The sequence below is a fragment of the Pleurodeles waltl genome, chromosome 6, assembly GCF_031143425.1.
Source record: "Pleurodeles waltl isolate 20211129_DDA chromosome 6, aPleWal1.hap1.20221129, whole genome shotgun sequence".
Lineage (NCBI taxonomy): Eukaryota > Metazoa > Chordata > Amphibia > Caudata > Salamandridae > Pleurodeles > Pleurodeles waltl.
In genome coordinates, this window is record NC_090445.1 from 1,125,296,373 (window position 1) to 1,125,313,363 (window position 16,991).

Consider the following 16,991-nt stretch of genomic DNA (forward strand, 5'->3'; position numbering starts at 1 on the left):
TGGGAAGTGACTCATTCCAAGAGTCACTGAAATTGAGAACAGACTAATCGTAATGTTGTAGATGTTTAGTAAAATGATGGCCCACATGAAAGTGGGAATCACGGTTGCTATCTTAAGTCTGTTCATACGTCAAAGTTTCATATTGAAGTGAGTTAGAAGAATGGTTGGTAGGACCTTATTTACATCTATATGTGAGAGGAATTGTGGTTCACTGGCTACTACATAGCCAATCCATCCTATTCTAACTTCCTACATTAACGTTAATAACTCTTCACAGTATACAAGTCTGGAGCACCCGCAGAGGTCTTCTTCCCGCCTCTGGTTCAGAAACCGCAAGCAATCTGGTGAGACACCATACCTTATCCCACCTACAAGAAGTTGACCGTATCTTTGGACTCAGTGAATAGTGATAAATGGATTCATTCAATTTAAACCAACAACATGAGATACATAAACACTTTTAAACACCATGAGCAATTTAACCATAAAACAAAACTCCAAACTGAATAAAGTTTCAAAGCTTTATTACAACCACAGAGCCATGTAATGTAAATGGTGTGCAAGACTAAGGGGGTCATTATGATCCCGGCGGTCGGCGATAATGTGGCGGTAGTACCCCCAACAGGCTGGCAGTACTTACCGCCACATTATGACATTGGCAGGTTCGCTGAAGCCAACCAGCAAATGTACCACTCCGACCACCATGGCGGTAGCAGCCACCGGGCTGGAGATAACCATCTCCAGCCGAGCGGCCGCAATTGTGCCGCCTGCGGGATTATGACACAGACTACCGTCATGGTTTTTGTGGCATGTGGCGGTATGCCCTATCAGTGACAGAGAATTCCGTCCCTGTCAGTGATAGGGGTCCCCCACCCTCCACCTCTCCAAGGACCTCCCACCCCCTACCTCTCCAAACCACCCCCACCCCCTACATCCACACCCCCTTCACACACACACACGCATATACACACTCATTCACACATACATACATGCATGCATACATCCAATCACACACATCCGCACACACTTCCAAACATACAGGCAGACACGCATTAAGATTTCAAACATACACGCACTCACACTTCCATACATGCACACACGCAATCAACACTCAACACACAGCAGCATTCACGCACACACATACATGCACACACCCCCACATACACACAACACCCCCCGCCCCCATCCCCTTCCCCTGTCAAAGACCCGACTTACCTGGATCCAGGGGTCTTCCGGTAGGAGACGGGACTGGGCACTGCAACCGTCAGCAGCGCCCACCAGCAGAACACTGCTAGGCTGTATTATTTCTCATAATACTGCTGGCAGCGGTCCACTGGCGTGGTGCTGCTGGTGGTAGCAGCACCACCTTGCTGCTATCCTGGATGGCCACACCTTTATTTCCAGCTGTGGTCATAATATGGTGGCCGGCTGGTAGCCGAGGCGACAGTCTTTTAGCGGCCGTCGCCGCGGCGGTAGGCTGTTTTTACAGCTGATCTTATAATAATGGCCTAAGTCTAGTTAGCATCAATATTGTTAAGAACTCAAAAACAAATTAGGAAAACTATAATATGCACATTAAATTCAGATTTCAAAGGAGATGATGGTAACATCAGTAAATCTTCGAAATTCAGTTAATATCAATCAGTTTCAGAGCTGGTCCATCTTTATCTGTAATACAAATTGGACATGAACATGTGGGAACAGACTAACACATGTGGGCAAAACAAAAGAAAAGGCAAAAATAATTTGGAAAAATCATCTAACTAGGGTAACTCACTATAAAAATACACTGGAGTAATTATCTAAGCTGAAAAGGAAACAAGAAACCACATTGTAGACTATACCTCTCCTTATAAGACAGCAGACATGAAAGTTTCATCAAGCAGAGCGTTCACCGTTTTGCAGCATCAGTACACAGCAGCATCAGAACAGTGCAGAGCATGGGCTGCACATAGAGCAAGTCAGCAGTACAGAATTGATTGAGCGTCTTAGTATTGAACAGCATAAGCAGATGGGACATATAGGACTAAAAGGAAGCTCATAATATAAAGACTAAATGTGGCAGAAAGCTTGGAGAGGGACAGGAGGCAACAGTACAAGTACCCAGGAGGACTCCGACAGACTAACTAAAACTTTCAAAGGTTTCTCCCTAATTAGAAATGCCCACAAGTTTCTGATTAGCCTTCCAGATGGGCTCCTCTTGCGCACAATAACCAACATCCAATGGTAATCGCTGACACCATCAAGTTTCCAACAATTCCAGATTTTCTCAGGGAAAAATGTGTGGTCATCTCAATTAATTCATACAGTTCCATCAAAATAAGATATTTATTAACTGCAACTTTGGGATCCTTTCTCACAGTACACAGGAGGATTTGAACAATTCTCATACAAAATTAATAAGGCTTCATGTCTTGTTCGATAGCTTGAAGAAATACTGTTACATTTGTTATTTCTCAAGACATGTCTCTGTCTTTAATACAATAGGACATTCAGCAACACGTCAGCACCCTAGAAAATAATTCAGGTCAGTGGGAACATGTATTTTTCCTCTACTGCTGCAAAATTGAATCTTCAGGCCTAGTCTAGCTGAAGAAGCCTAAATTCACAATAATACAATTAATACACATAAATCTTATTGCGTACCTTACAATTTGAAACAAATATGAAAAGCAAATTATTTCATTACAAACATTATTCACAACATATTAGAAGACAATTTAAACATGCATTTATTTATCTGCACACATGTAACCTATGTTAATAAGTTCATCTAAATCAATAAAGGTACGATTAATTCATGCTCATAAAATACTTATTTTCTAATATTCATTTACTAATAATACTTTTGATATTCATTCATGTCAGTATCTCACCCAATTATGTATGCACAGCATCTTTCATGGCAAAACGTGATGTCAAAGTATGAATTGAAGCCACATTGTCCACCATCATTCAAATGTGCACATTTTACATTTCATGCTAATTTCTTTGTTAGGCTTTTAATGCAGGTTAGTAAGACACTGTATGGTAACTTCTATGCCACTAATGTATTAGTAAAGTTTCATGTCTATCACAAGATATACGGGCATCTAACCCGTCTTATCTGCCTATCAAATAATAAGTATACTCACTCCTTAAGCAATATGGTGATCTTCTGAACACTACTCTTTGTATATCCTTATATTAAATGTTAGCTCCCTTGCTGAGTTGCTACCATCCCTCACATACCCTAACATGGTGCTATTAGTTATTTAGAATGCATTGCCTGCTATGGGTCATGAAAAAAAACAACCAGGTAATCTGCATGCTTCTTCTGTGTAGGCAACAGAATAGTTACAGGAAATGTGTGTGAGTAAGAGTATTCAAACATCCATAGAGAAAACCCCAAATCAAAGGAAACCGGGATTAGAGAAACAAGCATGTACTATTGTAGGACTATCATAAAAAAGTTGCTTAGAAACAGAGCAGAGAAAAGAAATTAAGTGGTAAAAGCACTAAGTACAAATCCTTATACAGCATAGGCAAACATGGACAATCAGTGGTCACCAGTTGTAAAACATGAACATATGCCTGAAAGATAATAAAGTAATATGGAGCAAAACAAAGATATTGGTATTCAGGCAGATGTCGGACTTATAGACTCTCAGTTAACAGAATCTTACTCGGCATAGTTAACTAAATAGATAGAGCATTCACCACAGCAGCTACAATGTAACCATGTCGAGCTGAATACATTGTTATTCATGAACCTAGAAAATATTAAATTTCATTGTCGACGTTTAAACCATACTCCACAGAGTGGAGACGCATAATCCATTGTGCTTCACATTGTCTTAATTTCAGTTCACAGTTACCACCGCTGACATCACAATTGACATCAATAACATGGAATCTTAATGAATAATGTGTGCCTTGAGCTTGACATTCTTTAGCATGTGTTGATAAGGGGTATCATTCACTTAGTTGTTTGAGTACCCTGAAATGTTCCACCTTACATTCTCTTAAGTGTCTATTGTGCTCCCAACATAAATCTTTCCACATTTGCACACTATCACATAGACTACAAATCAGGTGTTGCAATCAATATAAGTATGTATGGTATAATTCCGTAAACCATGATATGCAAATTTGGTGATACCATCCAAGGACCATTTACACATACTACAGTATCCAAATTTAAAAGATCCATTCAAATTCTTAGTGAGCCATACCCTCTTCTTGGGGGAAACAGGATAAGTTGGACTAACATAATTCAGAATACTCTTACTTTTGTGGTATGTTATGCTAGGGAGAGCCAAAATAAAAGGTTGTAGGTCCTTATCTTTGAGTAGTAGATCCCAGCGTTTATGTATATTGTTACAGAATTGATTTGATCTGGAGTGAAAACTAGTAACTAGTCTAATTAACTCTGATGTTTGTTTCAGATGCAGATTTTTGTCTAACAGTGTAATATTATATTCAGTGTTACATGTTCTCTTACTTGCTCTCTTAGGGCCAGATGTATGAATCTGGCCCATTGCAATTCGGTAATTGCGATTTTTGAGAAATCGCAATTACCGACTCGCAAAGGGCCATGTATCACATTTGCGAGTCGGTAATTGCGATTTCTCAAAAATCGCAAATGCAATTACTGAATCGCAAATTGCGATACTGGCCCCATTCGCAGCTATGGGCCTATTGGCCCATAGCTGCTAATTTTTTGCATTTCGCAAATTACGATTTCTGAAACAGAAATCGCAATTTGTGAAAAGCAAAGGGCCAGGGTGCTGGGGGCCTAAGACCCCCTCTCCTGCACCCCATTTTTTTTTTTTACACATGTAAAGTACACACATGCCAAAAGGGCATGTGTGCTTTACATTTCAAATTTAAAAATGCAGTTTTACTGCATTTTTAAATTTTGCACCAGGTTACCACCTGGTTGCAGGTCATGGTATTTTGCACTTGCAAAATACCATTCTGTGAAAAATCGCAAATTGCGATTTTTTGCAGAATTGCTTTGCGACCTGGATTTTGCGAATCGCAAATTGCGATTCACAAAATCCAGGTCGTAACGCAGAAAATCGCTATTTTTGCTATTTTCGGTTTTTGGTCTGCGAATGCATTTCATGCATTGCAGACCTCGATTTTGCACTCGCAAACGGCCGATTTCGCTGTTTACGAGTGCAAAATCTGTGATACATCTGGCCCTTAATTCTTTCCTAGTCATTTTCACTTCTTTAAAATCTCTGTTCAACATCTTCCAAGGTTTGTGGGAATATCACATCCTCACTACAGTTACATTGAGACCTTAACATTTCACTGTAGGGCAGTGGTTCCCAAACTGTGCGCCGCGGCACCCCGGTGCGCCGTGACAAGTTGCCTGGGGTGCCGTGCGCATTTTTGAAAACATGAAATGCCACACTTCAGAAACGATTTATGCACGCGGTTTATACCAGCGTAACTTACGCAGGGAGGTAATTATTTTCCAGTCGAGCAGTAGACATTAGCATTTCATGTCGGGGGGATTACACGAGCCCCACCTGTCAACGTCTTGCATTATGGTTTCACCCAGCGTGATTACGTTCTTCGGCATTTACAGGCGCGTGGCAATTCAGAGACTCCGAGAGCCCCCTCAGCATTTCAAGTCGAATTTCAGCTCATTGTCAGGTAATTGCCGTAATTATTGTGTAGTAGACCTTGGAAAATATAACTGCGTGCACATATACAAACTTTTAACGCCTCCCCCCATGCTTCACCCCATTTATTTTCGATTTCCGCTCTCGTGCCGGTCATAATGCAAGAGCACACGTGTGTTCCTTGCTGGTTGTCACTGGCCCAGATTCTGTGTCCTCGTGCTCAGCTGGGAGGGCGGGAAGAGTCTCTGCCAGGGAGGGCGCTCCCAACACTGAGTGTGGAAGGGTGTTTGTTCGTGTTTGTAATACAACACACGCATTCCCTGCTTAATTTGTAAAGGAATAAGTGCCAGGGTCCAACGTTTTGATTAGAACCTGCAGACTAACATAACTGTTAATTCTCCCGGAAAACAAACGCTTTCAAATGACAGAATTTTTTTCTTTCCAAAACACAAGACTAGTTAGGCCACACATTACAAAGGCGCTCATTCTCATCATTATACAATTCTTAGGAGATTTCCCATACAAATTTGCCCAGGTAAGCAACATGGCTATACGACCGTTAAAGTCGGGCTGGACTATGCCCATTGGAGCAGGGTCAAGACTGATTCGCTTATGGCTGAATACAAATAGAGGTGGCACAGTGTGCAAAATAAAGATGGACTGGAGGGATGGGGTCCTGAGAAACTGCTAGTGGTTGAGATTAAATCAAGCATTTTTTTTCTGTATACTTCAGTGTGCGGGTAGGCCCAGGTGTGGGCCCCTGGCACATTGTAGCACATTGTGGCACTGGAGCCAAGCAATATTTAGCTAGTGATCCCTAATAGGGGCAAAACCAGTCATGAGTTGTGTTGTGCTCTGGTTAAGGGAAGAACTGGTCAGGCAGTTTGGGCTGCACTGTTCACACTCTTCACATTGGAGCAGGGTCAAGACTGATTTGCATATGGCTGGGACTAAAGACTGAAGTGGCACAGTGTTCAGCTCACTATTGCAGCTTTCTGTTTTCTACCATTGTGACACTATTTCGTTTTTCTCTTCCACAGACTTTCCCTTTCTTCTCTTCTCTTCTACGTGTGAAGTGATTGGCATCTTTATGATTGACAATGAAGAGATTTTTAATACCGAGTTCAAGTTCGTCTGAGCAAAGTGAAGTCTCAGGTTCTTCAGAGAAAAAAGAGGATGGGAAGCGAAAAACCAAGTACAGAAAGTATGATGACAGGTATCTAGATTATGGTTTCACATGTGTACAGGTTAATAATGAGGAGCGTCCTCAATGTGTAATCTGTTTAAAAGTTTTGGCTTTAGAATCCATGCTTCCAAGTAAACTAAAGCGTCATTTTGAAAGTCTTCACCCAAATGTGGTTGGAAAGCCAAGGGAATTTTTCCAAAGAAAACTAACAGAAGCCAAGTTACAAAAGACCACTTTCTCAAAACAAGCCAAAGTTAACAGTAACGCCCTCTTGTCTTCTTATCAAGTGGCCTATCGTGTTGCACAGTGTAAAAAACCACACACAATTGCAGAAGAGCTGATTTTGCCTGCTGCTGTTGATATGGTAACCATCATGCTTGGCGAAGATGCTGGTAAACAGCTGCTCAAAGTGCCTCTTTCTAATAATACTATCAGCCGGAGGATAAACGATATGGCTGACGATATTAACGATCAGCTCATCTGTAACTTAAAAGGCAAAGACTTTGCACTCCAACTGGACGAGGCAACAGACAACCAAAAAGACACCCATCTTATTTGCTATGTCAGGTTTGTTAATGAAAAAAAAATAGTTGAGGATTTGTTGTTCTGTAAGGAAATGAAAGGTGGAACTACCGGTCAAGATTTGTTTGCGGTTGTGGATGATTTTATGGTACAGAATCAGATTGACTGGGAGAGATGTGTTGGAGTTTGTACAGACGGGGGTCGTTCAATGGCTGGATGCTACCAAGGACTTCAAGCTCGCATACGGTCTAAAGCACCTAATGCTATTTGGACACACTGTATAATACACAGAGAAGCACTAGCAGCAGGAAACCTCAGTGAAGAACTGCATAATATTCTGAAAATAGTCACCAAAGTGATAAAGTTCATTAAAACTAGACCAATGAAAGCAAGATTTGTTGCTAAGCTGTGTGAAGACATGGGTGCCGAACACTCATGCCTCTTGTTCTACAGCAGTTCTCGATGGCTGTCTCTCGGTAACTCCCTGCTTAGGGTGTATGAGCTTAGGAATAAAATATACTCATATCTACACGATGATGAACATTGTTTTGCTGACAAATTTATTGATGCAGACTTTCTAATACAAATGGCTTTTCTTTCGGATCTTTTTGAAAAACTGAACACACTGAACAAGTCCTAACTAATAATACTAACACCTTGCAGCTCTCTGACAAAGTTTCAGGGTTTAAGAAAAAAGTCATCCTTTGGAAAGGCAGTGTAAGCAAAGGTGACTATAAATGTTTTCCTTCATTGGACAAGTTTCTGCAAGACAATGAGATGGCATTAAAGGAGGAACTGAGGACAGTTTTTGTTCTGTATTTGTCACAACTGCATTTTTACCTTCAGAAATATTTCCCAGAGGATGAAGTGGAGCCAATAAAATGGGTGAGAGATCCCTTCAATGCTGAGATACCTCAGCATTTCAATAACGAGGAAGCAGAACAGCTCATTGACATTTCAAGTGACTCAACATTGAAAGTACAAATTCCAGTCTCTGTCACTGCTTGAGTTTTGGTGCCAAACTCAAGATGAATACCCAGTGATTAGCAAGATTGCCCTGCGTGTTTTGATCCCGTTTGCTACTTCCTACCTTTGTGAAGCTGGTTTCTCAGCAGTTGCTTTGATAAAGTCAAAATATAGGGCAAATATTCACCTTGAAAAAGAAATGCGTGTTGCGATCTCAAAAATAACACCAAGATTCGAGGAGCTTTGTAAAGAAAAACAAGCACATCCATCTCACTAGGATTTTCCAAACATAGGCCTTTCTATTTTGTTCACATTCAGACTCCCTGTTTTTTCTTGTTAATAAAAAACATTTACTACAGAACTTTGTTGTGTGGTTAATCTTACATGTGTTCAAAAAAGGTTGCTAATTTGTGGAAACATTTTTGGCTCTTGATATTGTATTGTTTCTGACTTAACTGAATAAAAAAAAAAGTAAACAACTTGTATTTTTATTTTGTTACCAATATGATAATACCTTCATCACCTACATCCCAATTATTTGCAGGGAGAAAATTTGAAGTACTCCTGAGGCTGGGCTTACATCGCCCACCCGAAAAAAAAAGTAACATAATGGGGAGCCGTGGGCAATGGCCAATGTAGGTGAAGGGAGCTGCTGGTCGAAAAAGTTTGGGAACCACTGCTGTAGGGGATGGCATTAGTTTGAGATTTAGGGTGTGAGCTCACAGCATGGAGTAAAGCATTAGATGAAGTATTTTTCCTGAACATCTTGCTGTGTGATATGATCACTAAGTCCCTCGTCCAAGCATGTACCTTATGTTCTGAAACTCATTGCTGAACAAATCATGTAAATGCTCCTTAACCTGACACACCTTAAGTTAAGTAATTGCACTATGTTTGGTCACTGTTGCCTCTACCAAACCTTTAAATTATCTTTGTGTTTGCAATGTTCAATGTGCTTGTAATTATCCCTTGGTTTGACTAAAAGGCCTCATGTTTTTGTTTCACATGCTTGAACAAGTCTCACTTCAATTATGACCTTTTTTTCTGTTATTGCAATTATTCGTGTGCTTGATAATTATCCATGTGATTGCAGACAGGGACTTTCCAGTCAGGCGCTTTCCAGAGTGATTCATGTACCACCAATACAGGGACTTTCCAGTCAGGGACTTTCCAGAGTGATTCATGTGCCCTTCTAGAAAACACTATCTACTTATAAATGCTCGTCAAACCCTAGTCGGACACTTGGCTTTATTACCTGAAAGAGAACGCTCACCTCCTGAATCATCACACCCTCTTCTCCCTGGTCCAGGCTTCCTAGCTAGACTCGGTGACATATGCGCACCAACAGTCATATCTGAGCAGTTCACCTGACTTCTCTAATCCACACATTCCAGAAAAGACATACCTGTGAGCGACGATGGGGAATCTTCTTTGTGGCTGTTGTTGTTCAGGAATCAACCCGTTGGTCATTCTGTCATGTGAGGGTGTAACCTGCAATGAAAGGAAGGACAAGCAAAAGAAAAGAAAACAATGTTAGTGCACTATTCTTTGTTTCTCATCCTCAACAATTCTACAAAAAATAAAAACTTCAAGGCTTATGAATAATCCTGGCATAAGACTTCCATGATATCTGCTGGAAGTTCAAGAGACTACTTACAAACTTTTAAAGAGAAAAAGAGAATTCAAAAATAAGGAAAGGAAGCACAGTCACATAACAAGAGCATATGACTTAACATTCTGTCAGGGAAAAATCTGTGAACTGTTATCTGAAGCTCCTTAAAGGAGTGGGAATTTCTATCCCACTAGAACTAAAGGAGTGCATATTTTCTTTGTTGTTATAAGCATCTCTGAATGTATGTACTTCCATTGCCCAAATGTTATTTGAAATAACTATGTTAATGAATGCCAATGCTAATATAATGTGTGTGTTCCTTCCGTTTAGTTGACTCTCCTGCACACCCCGAAAGAGGAAGACACCTGGGGCACTATCAGCAAGGTAGCGAGCTGGACACCACTAAGAGGGTGCAAGTCTTTGTTTCTTTTATTATTTTATCCCGACCACCTTCTCTACTAGGACAGTGCCTTATTTGAGGTTATCATTCCATGGTCAGGCGTTGTGTTGGGAGAGAGTAAGGTCCAATATCGTCTCTGCTGACAAGTCCTCCAGGTGAGTGGCCTGACACTGTGAATTTGGCCATCTTTTATATATAATTCAAGATCTAGAAATACAATACTTTCATAGCTCTTTTGTTACATGAACCTCATATTGTACACATTCGAGTTTAGATAGATCATAAATTCTTTCAAATCTCCACAAGATCCTGTCCAGATTAGAAGACAATTGTTTATATAACAACCCCAGTAAAATATGCTGTTGTTCCATTTCACACTGGATGGGTCTCAGACATGCACCTCCTCGAGCCACTCCAGGAAGAGGTTAACACAAGAGGGCGAAAATAAGAATCCCATCTCAGTCCCACAAAGCTGTTTGTACCAGGTCCCATTGAACGGAAAAACATTGTCATGACATACGAATAAGAATCTCTGTGAGCTCTAATAGTTCAATCGATCTCTTATTAAAAAAACCTCAAAGCATTCAGGCCATGTTCATGCAAACTGTCTGTGTACGACACAGCATCCATTATTATCAGTAACATTTCATGTTACCATGTGACATCACTTAACATATTAAAAACATGTTTGGTGTCTCATATATATGATGGTAAGTTTGATAAAAATGGGCATAAGAAAATGTCCAAAAACTCTGAAACCCCTTCTGTTGTCCCCCCAATGCCCGATACAATCGGTCTGCTCAGAGGAAAAGGCATGTCTTTACGTATTTTGGGTAGCGTATATCAGCAAGGAAATCTAGGTCGATCAACCAGCATATAATAGTATTCATAATCATTAAGCAAACCTAAAGTATGCCATTGCTTGAGTTCAGTGTTAACCAGAGTGGAAACCTCAAAATATAGGGTTGTAATTCAGTTCAAGATAACAAGTAGAATCATTGAGCTGATTTTGAATCTCATTATCATAGTCACTCCTATTCATGATAACCACATTCCTGACTTTGTCTGCTAGTCTGATCTGAGAGTAGATCTTATAGAGCCATATGCTCACATTTTGACAAGTTATCTTTAAACAATCCTTTTCTATTATTCAGTTTATGTTATTCCCAGTCAGCAATATCAGCTAATGCTGTTTTGTAAAAGGCATCAACACTATTTCCACTTGTTAATTGTGGAGTTCATTTAGATATAGGTTTTATTCCACTAACCATACTGAAGTTAATGCAAATTTCTAAGTGAATAAGAACCTTATGGAGTGTAACGGGATTTAGTTAATTCTCAGTGATAGAAAAAAGAGATATTGTGTATTAAACATCCTGTATTGATATGTTACTCCAGGACATGTCTCTGATAGCAGAAGGAGTTTTGGTCGGGTTTACAGAAAATAACTTTTTTAATTTCAAATGTCAGATAAACTTATATAAGTCTACCTTCAAATCTGTTATGTCACAAGTTCCAGTAGGACAGAACTTCATGCTGTTTTTCAGTAAAAAAGTAATTTCACTAGTTATATTTTTTATTAGACAGGTTAACCACCTTGACATCGGAGCTCAAGCCAGTATTTATGTGACAGTCTTGTTCCAAGATCTAGTTTTCACATTTATCCTTTTTTAGAGTTTGTGCCCTTGCCTCTCTTCCCTCTTTAGTTTTCCAATGGGTCTTGACCTAAAATGTTTTGCCCCTGTTCCCCATCCTGATCCAGGGAACTTCTCTTAAAAAAGTGTTGTCTTTAGATGAACTTTAGGTACCCTTACCTGCTTCATTATTGTCAGTACTAGATGGTATACTGGATGATGACGTACTCCTGCTGGTATCTAAATAAGAATCTGTCCTATTTAATGATTTTAGCAATATAAAAGGATGATGCACGGAGTGTGGAAACATTTCAAACACTCACCCCTAGACCCAGATCCTTTTGTGTTGCTAAAGTCACTCTAATTGACCAGGGTACGCCCAGACATGGGTCCCCTGCTCACTGTGCCACTGGATTGAAGCTAGTCTGGCTGATGAGGGGTGATACCCCGAAACCGGTTCCAGGATGCTTTTTTGCTGTCCAGGGAATGGCTGGGTCCAAACTGGGATGGCATGGTGAGGAAAAGAATGATTAATTAAACCCAGATCTATGACTGAGGGTGAGTGTTTGAAATGTTTTAGCACTCCGTCCATCATCCTTTTGTTTTGCTATTTAATGATATGTCTTTCTTTACTAAGTGATCAAAGCATTTCACAAATGTGAAAATCCTACCATTATTGTAATCTAATTCATCTCTTCTAAATTTTCTAGTCTTTTTCAGCTTAATTTCCTCCTGATGTTTATGTAGACTTCCTTCCGGTATCTAATAATTCTTCTTTGTGTGTTCAGGTAGGTTTAAATCCAGGATTTAATTCTCAGGTACATTGATCTCTTGGAACAGTTTAGCACATATACGTTCTGAATTTTCAATCAATATTTCCATAAGGTGAATAGAACTGTTACTTGTTTTTTTCTACCATCACATGAGGAGGTCATCCTCCAAGTCATCCCAGGTGGGAAAGGTTTGCGACCAGACACCTCTTGGAATATGATTTAAGCATTAATGTTGTTACAATGTAGTCCCATCCCACCATTATACATTTCAGAGTTTTTGAGTCTTTCAAGTCTTTGGAATTTGGCTTTTAATCCCTCACTACTTAATGGGTTACATTAATTAATACTTTTATTAATTGGAACACCTATACTAAGGGGTTTGAAGAGTTCCTCTGCTATTTTGTGTCTATCTTGAATCAAACTCATTGTAGTATAAATATAAAGAAGCGGGGGCCAAGGGTGCTCCCTCACCTAAGTTACACACATTAAGGAGAAGTGGCAAGGAGTAAGAGGGGCAAACCCTTGTGTACCTTTTTTGAGCCGGATACCAATAAGTGTCAAGTGCTTCCAGGAGGACGGGGTGGCCACCTAAACCCACATGTAAGAAGAAAAATAGCTTCTTAAAAAAAACCTGCTAAATAGCCCACAAGCAACACAATGTTAATAACAACATCAGAACCATGTGTTCACAATCAATGTTCTTGAATCAAACAATTCCTAGATCACAGTATTAAATGTATGTGTTTCAGGCCAGCAAGCACACTTTCACTCCATTGGATGCAACAATATGTTTTCATTTATGTAGCAAAGTCATCAATTTTTCATCTATGGATGCAGCAATAGGTTTTTGTTCATAACAACGTAACCTTGACCTAGCGATATAGCCAACACGTGTTTCGTCCTATGCGGGTCATGCACCTATGGCTTCGACAGGGCTACAATGAACCAAATAGGGTAACTTTAATGCAGATATTTTAAGTTATACACTAATGCACCCTACACCAAATTTGGCATAAGCTATGCATGAGTATCACCTCAATGTGAAAAAATTTACAAGGAGTTGCATATGTTGAGTAACTAAAGAAACCTAGAAGTAGACCAAAATACAACCAGTGCTGAAGTGTAAAGAGTCAGAGCAAATAAAGGTTCATTACCACGGTGAAAGTAAAGTTTTCATTGATAGACATTTTCAAACTAAATAGTGTGTAAGTATGTGACACTCATAAGAAGAATTTCACACCTAGCCCCCTCTAAAGACCAAAGGTGGGTCATCACCAACAAATGTATCTAATAGTAAATCTTATTCAGATAGCACCATCAAATCCTCTTCCTACAACAAGAGAGATATAGTTGGAACAAAAGTCCAAGCTAGGAAGTGTAGATTTACTATTAAGATTTATCTATGAGAGTCACCTACCATAATCGGAAATTAAGTATACCTCATGTCACTATTGTTGTTGCCTATACATGTGAATAAATCTGTCTTTCAGGAAAATGTATAAGAGAACAGCGTTATTGGCTCTAAGTTACATCTAGTAGTAAAAAAGCCCTATATTTACAAAGGGTCCTGAATTTCAGATATAATGTGATACAAGAGGCAGCTTGACAAGCATATTAGAAACCTATATCAAGCCATCAGAAGCAACCCACACATAGACGATAAATAAATTGTCAAACTACATGTATGGCTCCATACCTGAGACCGTACCAGTTAAAGTGAAAGTAAATAATAGGGGTGGGTTGCCCACAGACATATTAAAAAAATACCGGAAGGACCAAACATCAAATCTTGTTGCACAAATACACTAAAAGTTGATCTTTGAAGTACCACATTGCCATTGTAGATTGTTTATGTGCAGGAAGGAGAGCCTTCCTGCACATAAACAATCACTCCCCTCGGCGCAGAACCCCTTGCACTATGGTGCAAGGATGCCTCCATTGAAGCAGGCAGCTTAATTTAGTGCTGGCGCAGAGGGAAACACAAGGGTGCTTCCTTGCGTTTCAAAACTGGCTCAGCGCTGCTATTTTTGGCACAGCACCGCACTGCACCAGTTACTTGTAGATCTGGCTCTAAGTCCATAGTAAATGGTACCTAGGTATCCAGGGCATGGGGTATTAAGGTTAGGCCCCTGAGGGTAGCAGCACAGATTGTGCCACCCTCAAGGGCCATTCTTTCAGATACACCCAGCACTGCTATTGCTGGCTGAGTATCCAGGTGCAATCCTAAAATGCAAACTCAACATTACACGCAGCCCATGCCCTGTCCACTCCACACTGCATACAATATAGATACTTCACCTCTCTGGAAGTCCTTCCAGCCCTAAGGCAGGGTGCACCTTACTGTAAGTGTGGGCATAGGTACATGAACTATGTACCTCTACAGTGTCCTGGCCAAACCTGGGACATAGTTAGTGAACAGAGCAGCCATTTTAATACATGTGCTGCACACTGACCAGTACAGGTTTCACAGCTACATGATGGCTACTCTGAACCCTGAGTTGTTTAGTATTAAACAACTCAGAATGATAAATCCAAACTGGTGCCAGTATTGGATTTATTGCCAAATGTACCCTATGTCCTCCTTAGAGATGCACCTTGGAATAGCTGACTACCCCGGCATGGTTGCTGGCCGGTCACAACCAGTCTGTCACCGCCAGACAAGAGTTTGGAACCCTGGGGTGAGAGACTCTGCTCTCTGGGTCCCAGAACAAAGCTGTTCCTGGGAAGAGGTGTTATCACACCTCCCCCAAAGGAATGTGCACTGCCCAGCTAGCGAGCTTTAAAAGGCTTATCATCCTTGAAACTAGACCCCCAAGCCTACTGCTAGCAATAGATGGCTGTCCCCATTGCAAACCCCACATTTGGCTGGAGCAATGGTGGGAAAACTCACAAAGGACAGATGGAGTGGCCAGCCACAGCTTACACCACCCCTAAGGTGTTGCATGCAAAGTGACCCCTCATTTTAATTTTCCTCCATTTTGCATGAAAGGAAAACAGCCAATTAGTGTAGGGAAGTGACTTCAGCCCATAGGAAGTGGTCACTTAGTGGGTTTGGCCAACCTAATGTAGATGATCCATTGATCACTACTAGGTAATCTCCTAAACTCCCACTAAATACAGTTTTAAGTGAGCACCACTAGACCAGAGATTCAGATTCAAAAAGAAGACCAACAACAAAGAAGAACCAAGGCTCAAGAACTGAAGTCCTGCTGTGCTAAGAAGAAGGCACCAAACCCTGCCTACTGCACACAGGAATTGGCAATCATCACTGAGGGCTTGCTTAGACATTGGACAGCCTCTATAAACCCCCAGAGGACTTCCAAACTTCTGACAATTGCTGAAGATCTCCCTCCAGAGCAGTCTCCCAACATTTTAATGCCACACCCCCAGTTGAAAAATACAAAATAATTGCCCCCCCTCAGAATTTTTCACAAATATTTTATATAGATGGCAATGTTTAAATATGTCTAGACTCATTTAAACATTGCATTTAAGAATTGTTACCTTTTTACAAATGCATTTACATGTTTCTGTTTAAAACAAAACACTGTTATCTGTATAATGCTTCTTTTGGCCAGGTCCTCATACCACCCCCAGTTTGGAGACCCTTGCTCCAGAGTGAAGTCATCACTCTTCTGCAACAAAGACCAGAAGACCAATGAAGTCCATTTCACTGACTGGCAGCTGACCTGCCCTAAGGCTCCCCCACCCCTTGCAGCCCTGACACTCCAAGGGGACCCACAAGACCCACCTGTGCAGTGCTTTTCCAAGTGGTCCCCCGGAGTGGCCTTACACCAGCTCCAACAACTTTCTGCAGCTGCTCCCGCCGGAACAGGGAGCCGCCTGAACTTCTCCAACTGGTCCATAGGGCCCACGACAGCTTCAACATACCTGCCAAAAGAAAAATTGGTAAACGCACTGCCTCATATGAATTTTTAAAGTATTTCTCCATTGATTCCTATGGTGCATAATTACGCACAGAAATTAGACATTTTCTAAACTTTAAAAGTTGATAACTTTAAAGGTACTTACCTGATTTTGATGAACTTGGTCTTAAAAAATGTATTAAAATGTGAAGTATTTCTGTAAATTTGTCTCGAGTTATTTCTTTGACTGTGGGTCTTGCTTTATTGATACTGTGAGTACAACAAATGCTTCGCACTTCTCTGAGATTAGCCTATCTGCTGGACTAAGCTACCATAAAAGTTTGAGCATTAGGTGGTCTAGTTTTTACCTCTGTGAAGCAATGTATGGTTGCCCAGACCCCCTACACAGTGTGC

General features: G+C 40.6%; 1 protein-coding gene across 1 annotated transcript; it reads left to right on the top strand.

Moving 5' to 3' along the window:
• The first annotated feature begins 6,718 nt into the window (after positions 1 to 6,718).
• Positions 6,719 to 7,966, top strand: LOC138301743 (zinc finger BED domain-containing protein 5-like). The gene has a single exon (XM_069242253.1). It carries the CDS (start codon positions 6,719 to 6,721, stop codon positions 7,964 to 7,966), a length of 1,248 nt encoding a protein of 415 aa, XP_069098354.1.
• The last annotated feature ends 9,025 nt before the right edge of the window (positions 7,967 to 16,991 follow it).